Genomic DNA, 14,271 nt, shown 5'->3' with positions numbered 1-14,271 from the left:
TTGCCACATCTCAAAGCTGTTTGAGACATGGTAAGAGGCACGCTGGGAAAAAAAAATGTTCCCCATGCTGCATATTTGCAGCATGGGCTCAAAATTTGATATAGGCTGCAGATCCGGGAGGAGCTGCGCAGGGTTATTTTGCTCCAAGTGGCACAACCTGCCCCACACCAAAGTGCATGTCCAGGCATGTGCACTGAGGCAAAAATCCCCAGCTCAGATTTGTGCCACTCCTATTTTGAGTTGCTGCAAGCACATGTGCCTGCATGTGTGGATGCACCCCTACTGGGCAAGAGCCTTCGTGTCTTTGTACCACTCTTTTCCTGTTTGCAAAAGTGGAGATAATTTTACATACCTTTTCTGTAAAGATCCTTGGGATCTATGGCTGGGTATTAGTGTGTAGGAGCCACATAATTTAGCAGCATAATAAGATAATGAGGCAACATCTTGAATGTATGAGAAGAATAATGGCAGGGGAGGTTGCGTTTATTAAAGTGACTGCAGTCAAAACTTGTTTTGATTTCAATGGACTTTCTGAATCTTCCAGTGCACTGTGTAGATTGTGACACTCCCTTTAACAATGCTGCAGATTTGATTTGGCCAAGGTTATGAGGTAGAATTGCATCAGTAACTGTAATAATAAAAGCAAATCAATTTACAGAAATATCTATTAAAGAAATCAATGTTTTTGAATGGTCTGACCTTAAATACACCATTTAGGCAACATTTAAACAGTATCCAGTTGTTTGAGATTCTAATCCTTCTTACTGGAGCTGGATATTGAGAAGCCAATGATGGGTTTTCATCGATTTCTTGGAGGTAAAATCCCCTATTATGCAGCAGGCTGGCAGAAGATCTGTATGCAATTTATGCCTTATTTTAAGAGTTTTAAGTGGAGTTTTATGGGCATTTAGATCTTGATTAGACCTTTAAATTAATTAAAATTCAGTCTGCATCTCTTCAAGAGAAAATACTGGTTTTTTAACCCTTGAGGAGATGATGTTTTTCTTTTGTCTCTTATGAACTAAAGAAAACAAGACATGGGACTAAAATAATGAATCCTTTTTTCCTTTTCTGTCCACAGAAAGTAAGGCCATCTATCATGCAGGTAATTATTTTTAATCACCCTTCCCTTTACCAAGTGCTTGTAAAAGTTGCAAATATCAACAGAGACCTTCCTTCCTTCCTTCCAGGATCCTGTGACACTCTGTTCTTACCCTTTCATCTTTGATGCTCAAGCCAAGACCAAAATGCTACAGACAGATGCAGAACTACAAATGCAGGTGATCAGCTGGTCCTTCTTTCCTTGGGCTTTGTCCATGTGGGTCGACCCCTGATGTCCTGAGGGCCCCCGGGGCGTCCCCACTGGCAGAACTGTATATATGTACATACTTCTTTTGTCCTTTGTGTTTTGATTTTTGTCTAGAGTGTCTGGGCAGGCCTTGCAGGCCATGAGCCCAGGCCTTGTTCTTGAGGCCCAGACCTTTGGGCCAACCTGTATATGGTCTTTACTGCCCCCCATTTGTCATCCTTCCCGAAATAAACGTATCTTAAAAGTCAAAAGTCTTTCCTTCTTTCTTTCTTTCCTCCCTCCTTTCTTTCCTTTTGCCTTCCCACCTGCATTTCCTTATCTATTGGTGACATTTGCCCATAGTTAATAAACTATGTTCAGTATTGAATTACTTATGTTAGGGGTTCTTAAACTTTTTGATACCATGACAAGGGGGTTGCAAACTTCTCTTCCCTCCCTTGAAGCAATGGCATGGGGGGCAGGGCCGCTGCTGTCATTGAGCACTTGGTGCTGCCGCCATGCGCTGCGCACCACTTCCCCATGCCCAAGTCCAGCCAGCCGACCGCTGGGACCCTCCTGCCCCCTGCTCGTCGACCATCCAGACTTGGGTGTGGGGAAGTGGTGTGCAGTGCATGGCGGTGCTGTGGAGTGTTCGATGGCAGTGGCAGCCCCGCCTGCAGCACCACCACTTCTAGGAAGGGAAGAGAATTTGCAACCCCCTTTTAAGTTGCAGGGGGTTCAAAACCCACAGTTTGAGAACACCTGGCTTATGTAGTTATGTATTGGAGGGCCTCTTGCTATTGGATTCAGCTGAGGCAACACTTGGGTCCCTTATAGTGAAACCATTTTCTATTTAAATAGAATGAGTTTATGCTGAAAAATTTGTGATAATCAGAATGGTCATTATCACTTTGCAATGCATTGAGATAATATAGGATTTCTGAGGTTTGTCTTTATTAAATGTGTTGTGTATTTATTTCTGCCTGGAACTCCTGACAGATTCTCCAAAGCATAATAGCTTCTGTCACTGGAGATACTAAGTATTGTATAGCCGATACTTGGCCTAAGTCAACATTAGAATCATTCTCTAAATTGCATGTGTGCAGCACAGGCAATAAATAGAGCAGTAAACTCTACTAGAGTGTAGTCAGGTAGAACTGATCTAACTTTTTTCCTGTAGGTGGTAGTAATGCCACAGTTTTTAGCACATTGCAAAGAGCTTTGGCCTGGTGTTGATGTGTGTAAAAACTGCACATGCCTGTATGTAACTTCCATTGAGGAGCAGAGAGGCAGTTGTAATTATTTGCTGATTAAATGTAGCTTACATTGCTGGTGTCCAGAAGGCAGCATCACAGCTGGTAGGCAGCCTATGTGAGAAGTGTTAGTCTACTAGCTGGTTTGTAGATTCATTCAGAATGAAAACCCACCACAAGTGGCTGGCAATAACTGATTCCAGTCTCTGTGCAACATTAAACTCTTGAGCTTAACCAGGGATCACCTTGTCCCTGCAAGTCAGACACACTGTTCAGGTAGCATGGGAACAGCTCATGCTGTAACCTTCCTGTACAGTGAGTACTTGAATCTTCTTGAAGGCAGCTATTTGTGAGTTCTGTACTGCTGTGAGGAGTGTGTTTGCTGTGAATGCAGTGTTGTGGCATTAAACAGGGGAGTTTTTTTTGTGCTGAGAGACAGAAACTTTATAAAGGTTGTTACTGAGATGCTGTGGCAAACACAAGAAGAAAGGCAGGCCACAACCTCAGTGTGTGGTCACAACCCTGGGGGCTGGGGAAACAGCTGTTTCTACTACAGAGACAGACAGTAGAAGGGTTCTATTTTGTCGTGTTTTTTAACCCACAGCACCTCTCTCCTTTTCTTTGTACTGCCTCATAGGTGGCAATCAATGGTGCAAACTTGCAAAATGTCTTCATGCTTCTCACTCTGGAGCCTCTGCTGGCCAGAAGCCCTTTCCTAGTTCTTCATGTCCGCAGGAGCAACTTGGTTGGCGATGCTTTGAGGGAGCTGAGCATTCATTCAGATATTGATTTGAAAAAGCCTCTTAAAGTAAGAGCCTTCTGTTCTTGTTTGTTCTTTTTCCCCTTAATTATCTCTTTTCTTTAATCCTCTTGCAGAGGTCACCCCCCCACCTCACAGTAGTCAAATTCATGTATATTAACTGCACAGCTGTAACTAGTAATGAAGCTTTACCCAGTTGGTGTGGTGATTAGTCTCTCCAACCTGATCAGCTGACTTTATTGGGTGCTTGGCTTGATATGTGGTGGCTAAGGGCAGCCAGGTGTGGGGGCTGGTTTCTTCTAAGGAAGACAATTTAATTGATGTGGGTGAATAAGGAGACAAAAGCAAAAGTCCAAAATGAGAATTTTCCTTTTTCCCTCCCTTTTTTTTTATCTTGTGTTCCCTGGCCATTTTGCAGGAAGACCTACATTGAGCCACAGAGACCTGACAGGGCAGTTCTGTGCTTCAGGCAGCAGCTATTTTTGCATCCACTCCAAAGTCAGTACTCAAGGCTGCTGCCCTGGTCATCCTCCCCCTCCTCTTCACCCCCCAACTTCTAATTACACTACTCTTGGGTCATCTAAAATAGTTTGTTTTTTTTCTCTGAGAAGAAGCTACAGAATTCAACAGCTGCTGAAATCTGATCTGTGTAACACTCATCACTGGGAGAACTGTCCACTGCTTGGGACAAGGGAAGTTGTAAAGTTATCGAGAGAGCAACTGATTATTTATGAGTCTACTCCTGCCATCTGAAATGCAGAGTCATCTGTATATAAAGAATGTCATATCAGCGCCTTCTGATTCCCTTGCCTGCATGGAAACAGTCTCATTGCGAGTGCTGGTTTTGTGTGTCACAGTAATTACTTTGCATGACCTGTGATTAAATCTGATGCCTCTTATCTACAGGATGGTCCCATACCCTAATTAGTTGCCTCTTTGTCCCACAGGTGATCTTTGATGGCGAGGAGGCTGTTGATGCTGGAGGGGTTACAAAGGAATTTTTCCTTTTGTTGTTAAAAGAGCTCCTAAATCCCATCTATGGGATGTTCACTTACTATACAGAATCCAACCTGCTCTGGTTTTCAGATAAGGTGAGTTGCTGACCTGCCTGTACTGCACATGCTGGATTTAAGTAATGACGGTGTTGAAATTAAACCTGTTCCCATTTTCCTCCCTCAGTCCTATATGGGCCAGACCTTCATGTGTTGTAAATTAGCTTAGGTCTGTTAATTTCAATAGAGCCATGCTACCTAAACTTTAAGGATCTGGCCCTAACTGTCTGTTTAGTTCATAATCCAATAGTGTGTCTTGTTAGATGACAGTTTATAATAGTTATGTTAACAAGTCTCTCTTTACTATAAACACCAATAATCATAGGCTGTTTTCCAGTCGCCAAGATTTGGGTCATAATGACCTTGAAATTCTGTGCTTTCCCTTTCTGGTCACATAATTGCAGTCAGTCCTCTCATTCATGCATCAACATCCCATTCATGCATTGAACTTTTAATGTCTGATGTCAGGGAGCCCTGATGCAACAAAAAAAATAGCAGAGTTATTCTGACTTGCTTCCTCTGGCAAACAAACCTTTTGTACGGTGTGGACTGAGCATCTGTTTATCAGGTTGGATCACACAAGAGGAGATGGAGATGGATTAGTGTGAAATGAACCAAAGGGTAGCAGCACTGAAAATTGGATTGTCAGGTAGCTTAAGCTGAACTTGTAGACTTGATATGATTTTTGCTTTGTTTTGCTTCAGTCAAATATTTTAAAATTTAGACAATTGAATTTTACAAGCAAGGAAATAGCATGTTACATTATATAATTTGCAAGTAAGATTATCAGCAGTTGGTACTTAGATTAAGTTTGTGAAAATAACATCACATGGTGATAAGAATAAGTGTCACAAACATTGTGAGAATATCTTGTTTGCTGGTTTACAAAGTTTAACAAATTTGCAACTCTGTTGTAACTGATAAACATATCTCAGGAGTAAACACCCATGAAAAATGAGGTGAAATGTAGTAATAATTTATTTACTGTTTGCCTCAGGAACACTGATTATACACAGACATTTAAATAAAAATAGTTATTTGTGTGTTAAATTTAAACATTTTTCTTGCAGTATTTGGATGGGAAACTCAATTATCAACTGCACCAAATTCCTGGAAGAAGCCCTCTTCAGGAGCAGAGCTAGCAGCAGGGGTTTAACTGGCCATCCAACTCCAACAGTTAGGCCAGGGATTCTCAGTCAGTGTGTGCTGTGGGACCCTAGGGAGCCTTAAGATCCTGTCAGAGGTGCCCTGGAGTGGCAGGCAATGTTAGCACTGTTAGGTGTATAAACATGATTCACAAGATAAACCCAGAGATTTCAAATAGGAATTCATAGTATTAAAAACATTCTGACTTGATGTGGTCTTTCTGAGTTCTTGCAGCAGATGGATTGCTCTAGTATTTTCCTACACTCAAAAATGAATGAAAAGTAAGAGCTGCATTTTCCAAGGAGTGCCCAAACTGAATGAGGTGTGCCTTGAGTCTAAAAAAAGGTTGAGAACCATTGGGCTAGGCTGTGACAAGGATTGGAGTGTCTTTAGTAAAATGTAGGCCAGATCTGGCCTCTGGTCATACGATGCTGAGCCCTGATATAAGGGGGTGATGTTAAGAAAGGGTGGGTGATTTGGATTATAAATCCCTATCTTGCAGTATACGCCAGATGAACTCAGATTTCTCCCTGCAAGAGTTCACTGCAGAATTGGAGCCTAAACATGCTATTTTATATCTGTCCTTTTTAGCATACAGTTTATTAAAACCCTTTTGTCCGGAAAAGTGATATCATTAATCAATATTAAGAAAACTTCTTGTGATGATTTATGATCTGACTTACAATGTGTGAGGTGTTATCCAAGCAGTCAAAGAGGATGTACCCTGCTCTCACAAGCTCACAATCAAAGGGCACATTTCCAAAATGAGGTCTTCTACATAGGCAATTAAATGTAATGGGTAGGTTTTCTACAGTGCTGTGCCTCTCCATGGGAGCTGTTGGGGTTTGCACTCTTGAAAGCCTGTCCCGAAGGTGTGCTGCTGCACCTAAATATTTGACAGGGAAAATTCTTGTTTAATTAAGCAGGATAACCTTGCTTTTTTTTTTTTTTAACTGTTGTCCCCTTGTATATTTGAAGTGTTTTGTAGAACACAATTGGTTTCACCTGATTGGCATAATATGTGGACTTGCCATATACAACTTCACTGTGGTCGACCTCCATTTTCCGTTGGCTCTATACAAGAAGCTGTTGAACGTGACACCTTGCTTAGAAGATTTAAAAGAGTTGTCCCCTACAGAAGGAAGGTACAAAGCTGAAGGAACAGCTGGGCTGTGTTTCAGTAGTTATTAACCAATTTCTTGTGGGAATTGGGCAGGGAGGCTGCTCATCTGAGAACAGTGAGCATTAGACTGGTTAGTGCTTGTTACATAAATGATTTGCTAAATGTCTTTTCAACCAAGTAGTTAATGTAGGAGCCCTGGTCTAGGGAAGTGCTTAAGCATGTGCTTAATGCTAAGTGAGGAGGACCACTGAAATTAGGAAGACACTCACATGCTGAATTTTTTTTTTTCCTTTTGGGACCAGAGGCCAGTAGAATCCTGGGGGAGGAAGGACCAGGCTTCTTGTCCTCAAGCTATGATGATAGCCACACAGCCATGGGGGAAGGGGAAGGCTGTTGGCTGCAACTCTGGGAGGCCTAGGTCCCATTCCCAGTGCTGCCACTGACCTACTCTGACCTTGGGCAAGTCTAGCCACTGTGCCTCTGCTTCCCCTCTCACAGTGATTTATGCATTAAGTCTCTAAACTTCATCTTAGTGATCCCCCTCACCTGCTGGGCACCTGGCACCACAATCAATGCAACTACAAAGATATCATGTTTTAAAGACAGTTAAATATGGAGAAGGAATAGTTTCCCTTGAGCACAAGAAATTGAAGATTTAGTACTTCATGGCTGCTGACCCCCGTCTCTCCCCACCCCCCTACTCCCCCAGCTCTGACAGGTTGTGAGAGCAAAGTCATATTAAGTCATTCTGATCCTGCTATATGATTTTAGCCTACAGCAAAAATTGAGGCAAGACATCATGAAGATGCAGGATTCCTATAACAAAGTTCTGGGGGACATCAACAGGATATTTAAAAATAATGGACATATAAGTGAGTCTCCCTCTCTGCCTCACTTAGATCTCCCTTTCTGCAGTTCTTGTGCATTTCTTGTGACTTTTTTTCTTTTAGTGCTAGAAATCAAATGGTTTTCTAAGCACTGGACCATTGGAGAAGATCCTTATACTAATAAGACATAGACTATGTTGAAAATGTATAGTGTGGCATTTATGTTACTGCTAACAAAGCACTTCTCTGTATAGGAGTGCACGTTGTCTTCATTTTTTATACAATGTATTGTTTATCTTGGAATTCTGTTACCTGGAGTTAGGATATTATTTACTTTAGCTAATTTGGGCAGGGGGGTGAACCTGATGATCTTACGAGGTCCCTTCCAGCCTTAATGTCTATGAAATCATTTCCACCCGTTTTTTAAACATTAAGCACAGACTTTGCACAGACTCTTGAATGATTGATTTCCCCACCCCTCTTCCTCCCATCTTTTTTGTAGGAGTCTTCAGCAAGTTTTAGATTATCCTGGAGAAGATGTAGAAGAAATGTTCTGCTTGAATTTTACAGTAAGGCAAATCAAATACATCAGTGGTGTGATTTGTGGTGTGTGTAGAGGTAGAGATCATATAAACATTGATGGATGTTGTGGGTTTTTTCCCCCAGATATATCCATAAAATTTATGTTGTTTGTTTTGGAAATGCTAAAATTAGTCTGTGGAGGTTTGCTGTCCTTGTCTGTGTGGTCACTGAAACTAAGTAGATTAAAGCAAGTAAAGTTTTAAACTCCTACTTCAGCAAATAGCTGACATCTCACTGGAAGTCAGTGAGATATTGGCTTCCAAGTTCCTTATTGGAAAGGACGTCACTAAGGCACATGGTTTAATAGATATTTTTTCATGAAACACTGAGATGCCAAAGGATTTTCTTTCAGGTAATTTCTCTAAAGGGATGCAAATCCAAGAGAATTAAAAATGGCAGAAGAAAAACATTTAATCTTAGTATAAATTAAATCATGTCTATCTATCTTTTTCTCAGGTAAAATATGTATAGAGCATCACAAACTAATACAGTAACACAAGTTTTCTAGGCAACTGTTTTCTCTGTCTGCTCCCCCAGTCAGAACTCAGAGTTCAAAAGGCACCTTTCTTGCCTCCCAAAGCTAACACCCTCACAGGTCTCAAGCTGGGTCATGCTGACCTGGAGCATGATGGTCTGGGTTAGCTGTAACTTTATAGGCAGGTGATTGCTGTTTTTGCAAAGGAATATCTGAACTGGTCCATCTTAAACATTTCTGTTGAGTGGAATGAAGGGATAAAAGCTTTATGAGGGTGTCTGATTAGAATCAACCCAAGGAAACAGCTACAGTAACAGCATGCTGTGCTGGGGGTTGTAAAGAAACCTCTCCTACCTCACTGAGTTATGAGAAGGCTATACTTCTTCTAGCTTGATAAAGGAGAACTCTTAAAGTTGGCTTGTGTGTCTTAGCTCTGGAGACGAATGGTACTGGGTCTGAGTCAGCCATGTGCAGGTCTCTTTACGATTAAATGCTGAAGTCATGAGGCCCCAGCATTAATACCATCTCTAAAAGGCACCTTTAATATAACCTTGTAATTTCCCTACAAGGTCTCTTTGCGCTGTTTCAGGCAAAAGACCATTTTTACTGCTATGCTTAAATCTAAAGGTTGTTTTATAATAATGTCCATAGGGACTTTCTGGGGACAAGTCTTGATTTATTTGTTGGCCAGATAAAAAGCTGGGCCGTAATATTTTATTTGCAAGACACGTACAATGTTAGCTATCCAGAGTGTACCTGTGTGTTAATGGCATTCAGGCCCTATCACAGATGGAGGCAAAAACTGAAAATAACCTTTAGTAAATGGTCTTTTGTTTACTGTGAGAGTAAATTAAATGTGTATCCTGTATTTCAGTTATTAAAAGAGGACCGCTTTGCTTGCCAAGGTGTGTAGCATTGGTTAAGTGAAACTTTTAGCATCCATCTCTCAATTTTTGAGAGAGAGTTGACTTAAAAGAGTAGTCTCTTCCAAGTTTGCATTTGGGCGTGATAGCAAATCATGATCTAGTGAACCCAGACTATGAAAAGAGATAGAACATGGGACAGTACCACAGTGTGTATCTTTTTTTGGAGCTCACTATGTCCATTTTTACAGCCTCTCTTCCCAGGTTCTTCATGTACTAACGTCCAGCTGTAAAGGAGCCCTGCACCCATTCTTCTCGCTTGTGTAGTGAGATGCAGAATGGTGAAATGAACTTTTTGGTTTTTACCTAGATTTGCAGGGAAAGCTACGGCGTGACAGAGCAGAAGAAATTAATACCTGAAGGAGACAAAATTACAGTGCAGAGGGACAATCGGTAAGTTGTCTTGTACTCTGCACACTAGGCAATTGAAATGTACTTTGGGTGAAGCCCTGGACAGTAGACACAGGTTTGGCTATTTAGATGCACTCGGGTCTCCCTTTATGCAAGCGTTGCGTTCCAAAAAAACCTCACATAAAGTGAATTAGCGTAAAGCGAATCCATTATTACATGTAATTAATAGGGATACGTACCAGCCTTACTCTACTGCTCCGTGAAACCATGATAAATTCAAACACTAATCACACAATGCAATAACTGCTGCGTGGAGAGGCTGCAAGCTCTGCACTGCAAGCAGTGGCACACTTAGGGGGGCATCACCATGGCAGTGCTGGGCGAGCTGGAGAAGCACCTGGAGGAATGAAACAGGGTGGCAGGGAACACCAGCTGCTTGCTGCTCTTGGCTCCACCCTGCTTCTCTTCCCTGGGTGCCTCTCCAGCCCAGCAGGCACAACCTGGCACAGCTGGGTACAGTGGGGCTGTGCAGATAGGCTACAAGGACCACGCTGCAAACAGTGGCTTATGTAGTGGATGCATCGCCAAGGCAGCGTGGGGCAAGCACCTTCTCTGCACAGCCCCACTGTTCCCTGCTTCCGAGCCTTTGCATCCCGGCAGGCATGACCTGGAGCAGCAGGGCCATGCAGGGATCTTTGTGCCACTGCAAGCTCCATGCTGCCCTGGCAGTGCACCTCCTCCACGCCGAGCTGCAGTGAGGGCAGTGGTGCACGGTTGCGCCCCTCAAAGCAGCACTGGAGCTTGCAGACTGTACCTGCCCTGCGTACAGATCTGGGGGGCGCAGGTCTCGTCTCTGCTGCTGCTTGGAAGTGTGCGTGGCAGTGGGGAGCTGGCCCTCCTACTTCCCCAATGAGCTACCTGAGGCTCCCTCCTGCTCCCTGCTGGGGCCTTACAGCTGCATGCTGCGGCCCTGGGCCCCAAACACTCCCTGGCTGGACAGCAGCCCCAGCCCTGCCCAGCTTTCTGGAATTGTGACAGCCTGCAGGGAGCTCATTGCTGGCCGACTTCACATAAGATCAGATTTTTCTTGCACTAAGCAAATTTCTGGTATAAATAATGTTGTCACACATAAGTGAATTTGCACAAAACGAATTCACATAAAGAGAGACCTTAGTGTAAAAACAGATGGTGAATGGATAGATTTTGGAGGTTGTCATGGGTGAATTGAAGAACTCAGAAGCTGTCGGAACCCAATGCTTTTTGTTTAGGCATGTAAGTAAGTGACTAGATTTTCAAGAAATCGGCTTGCTACAGCATGTTGTCACAGTCCCTTTCCTTCACATACATGCATATTCGTATATTGTCTGTCCACCACTTAGGTCCCTAACACAGTCATGTTACATGGTGGATTGGGATTTCAGGGTGATTCTTGCACCTGAAGCCTAGCCTCTGAGATGGTTAAGGACAGTCTCTGCCCTGCACAATAGAAGTGTTGAAAGAAGTTGAGACTAGCAAACTGGTATAAGCTATTTGGTGTTGTGAGGAAGGAACCAACTTCTCCATACGTGCATGAGTGCGCACACATGTGTCTGACAGAGTATGTAGCAGAGATGGGCCTTAGTTCCAGACTGTAGCCCCCAGGTACCACTATAACCCAAATACTGATACACATGATAGAAGCCGGACTCGAGGGGATCGCCTTCAGACCTCAGGTTGGGGAGGACCGGGTTAGAGAGCTTGTGGAGGGGCTGGACGCGTTCAAGTCAGCGGGTCCGGATGCTGTCCACCCCAGGGTGTTGAGGGAGCTGGCTGGGGTTATTGCAGGGCCCCTGGCACGGCTCTATGAGCGATCGTGGTGCTTGGGCCAGGTGCCAGATGATTGGAAGGTAGCAAATGTGGTCCCCATCTTCAAGAAGGGGAAGAGGGAGGACCCGGGCAACTATAGGCCCGTCAGTCTTACCTCAATCCTGGGGAAACTCTTTGAGAAGATCATCAAGGAGCACATTTGTGATGGGCCGGCATCAGAAATGATGCTCAGGGGCAATCAGCATGGATTTATTAGGGGGAGATCATGTCAGACCAACCTGATTGCCTTCTACGATCAGGTCACAAAGGCCATGGATGCAGGTGTCGCGGTGGATGTAGTCTTTCTGGACTTCAGCAAGGCCTTTGACACCGTCTCTCACCCCATCCTAGTTAAAAAACTAGGTGACTGTGGCATCGATGCCTACACAGTCAGATGGATTGCAGATTGGCTGAGGGGTCGCACTCAGAGGGTGGTGGTGGATGGGTCATATTCGACCTGGGGGGAGGTGGGTAGCGGAGTCCCCCAGGGCTCGGTCCTGGGGCCTGCGCTGTTCAATTTCTTCATCAGCGATCTGGATGATGGGGTGGAAAGTAACCTGTTTAAATTCGCTGATGACACCAAAATTTGGGGGGAGGTGAGCACGCTAGCAGGGAGTGAGAGATTGCAGAGGGATCTGGATAGGTTACAGGGGTGGGCTAACAGGAACAGGATGCGTTTTAACACGGACAAGTGCAGGGTGCTGCACTTGGGCAGTAGGAACCAGCAGCACACTTACACAATGGGGAACTCCTTACTCGAGAGCACGGAGGCAGAAAGGGATCTTGGAGTCATTATTGACTCCAAGATGAACATGGGCCGACAATGCGAGGTCATGGTTGGCAGGGCTAACCGGACCTTGTCGTGCATCCACAGGTGCATCTCGAGTAGAGCCAAGGAGGTGATCCTCCCCCTCTACGCGACGCTGGTCAGGCCACAGCTGGAGTATTGTGTCCAGTTCTGTGCGCCCCATTTCAAGAGGGATGTGGACAACATGGAGAGGGTCCAGAGGAGGGCCACCCGCATGATCCGGGGACAACAGGGCAGACCCTACAGTGAGAGACTGCGGGACCTGAACCTATTCAGCCTCCACAAGAGAAGGCTGAGGGGGGACCTGGTGACCGTCTATAGACTCACTAGGGGGGACCAGAAGGGTTTGGGGGAGACGCTGTTTCCCCTAGCGCCCGCTGGCATAACAAGGAGTAATGGGCACAAGTTGATGGAGAGGAGGTATAGATTGGACATCCGCAAAAACTACTTCACAGTTAGGGCGGCTAGGAGCTGGAACCAACTTCCAAGGGAAGTGGTGCTGGCCCCTACCCTGGGGGTCTTTAAGAAGAGGCTGGATGCCTACCTGGCTGGACTCATTTGAGTCCCGTTTTTTTGTTTTGGGGTTTTGTTGTTCTCCCGCCCTGGCAGGGGGTCGGGCTAGAAGATCTACTAGGTCCCTTCCGACCCTAAATCTATGAAACTATGACACTATCTTCTCGCTTGAATGAACTCCTTGTATGAATGCCTGCCCAGCTACCTTTTCTCCCCCCTCTTTTGTTCAGCTGTTAAACTGTTTTCCTCTTAATCCTATAATTGGATTTTTACAAATGGTCTCTCTTATTGGAAGCAGACTTATAATTCTTTCTGTGCTGGCAAAGCAACATAATCCAGTGACAGGTCAGTTCAGGGCTGGTATTGGGACTGCTGGAAGCAGTGTAGGCATGCTGGAGGATGAAGTCCTCCTCAGTTAATCTGATTATTAGGAAGGGTTCTGATTGTTTCTGAAAAGGGTGGGGGCGGAATCTGTGAACCTGCGGTTACTGTAATAAATGAGCTGTTCTTGACAATGTTGCAGTAAGAATAATAACAGATCTCTTTGGCTACATCATGACCACAAAAATGTACATATTTAAGTCAAGGTAGCTCTTTTGATGTAAAATCCTGTGGGTTTATCTTCATGTAGCTCTGTAAGTACATAGCTTGCCACTGTGCAGACATGGATCCTGTGACTAAGGTTATATTAGTGTAAAGTAAATACCAGGCTTTAGATAAAGTACAGATGTTTGTAGCCCAGTGCAGATGTTTGGGGGAATGCATCGGGTCATTTCTGCAAATGTGTTAATTGACTCCAGAAAAGTCTAGAGGAGGCATGCACCAAGAGGAAAGTCTAGCTTTGCTCAACCAGTTTAGTCCATTTCAAAATGGAATTGCTTTGTCTTGACTAGAGATTTGAATGCAATCTAATCTCTTAACAACCTTGTCTAGACTAGGATTAACTCCTTTAGTGCTTAGTGACTTCCTCCCATCTTCAAAAAAGGAAGGAAGGAGGACCCAGGTAACTATAGGCCCGTGAGTCTTACCTCGGTCCTGGGGAAGCTTTTTGAGAGAATTATCCTGGCGCATGTCCAGGAGGGGCCAGCAAGGGAGACTATACTCAGGGGCAACCAACATGGGTTCATTAGGGGCAGGTCTTGTCAGACCAACCTGGTGACCTTTTATGACCAGGTCACCAAATCCTTAGATGCAGGTGTCACAGTGGACATAGTCTTTCTAGACTTTAGGAAGGCCTTCAGCATGGTTTCTCTTCCCATTCTCATAAAAAAACTAGGAGATTGTGGTGTTGATGCCTACACAGTCAGATGGGTCACTAACTGGCT

General features: G+C 44.3%; 1 protein-coding gene across 2 annotated transcripts in view; it reads left to right on the top strand.

Annotated features, from left to right (window-relative positions):
* The window catches only part of HERC3 (HECT and RLD domain containing E3 ubiquitin protein ligase 3), a 96,872-nt gene that overhangs the window by 64,957 nt on the left and 17,644 nt on the right, over positions 1-14,271 (top strand). For both annotated transcript variants that reach the window (XM_019526253.1, XM_019526252.1), the window contains 7 exons: positions 1,082-1,105; positions 1,191-1,280; positions 3,179-3,349; positions 4,249-4,392; positions 6,478-6,644; positions 7,952-8,018; positions 9,740-9,822. In XM_019526253.1, the coding sequence (XP_019381798.1) occupies positions 1,082-1,105; positions 1,191-1,280; positions 3,179-3,349; positions 4,249-4,392; positions 6,478-6,644; positions 7,952-8,018; positions 9,740-9,822 (746 nt within the window). The remainder of the gene's footprint in view (positions 1-1,081; positions 1,106-1,190; positions 1,281-3,178; positions 3,350-4,248; positions 4,393-6,477; positions 6,645-7,951; positions 8,019-9,739; positions 9,823-14,271) is intronic.

The sequence above is a fragment of the Gavialis gangeticus genome, unplaced genomic scaffold (genome assembly GCF_001723915.1).
Source record: "Gavialis gangeticus isolate Ggan-Ray unplaced genomic scaffold, GavGan_comp1, whole genome shotgun sequence".
NCBI lineage: Eukaryota > Metazoa > Chordata > Crocodylia > Gavialidae > Gavialis > Gavialis gangeticus.
Note: the sequence above shows the minus strand (reverse complement) of the source record. Positions and strands in the feature narration are given on the sequence as shown.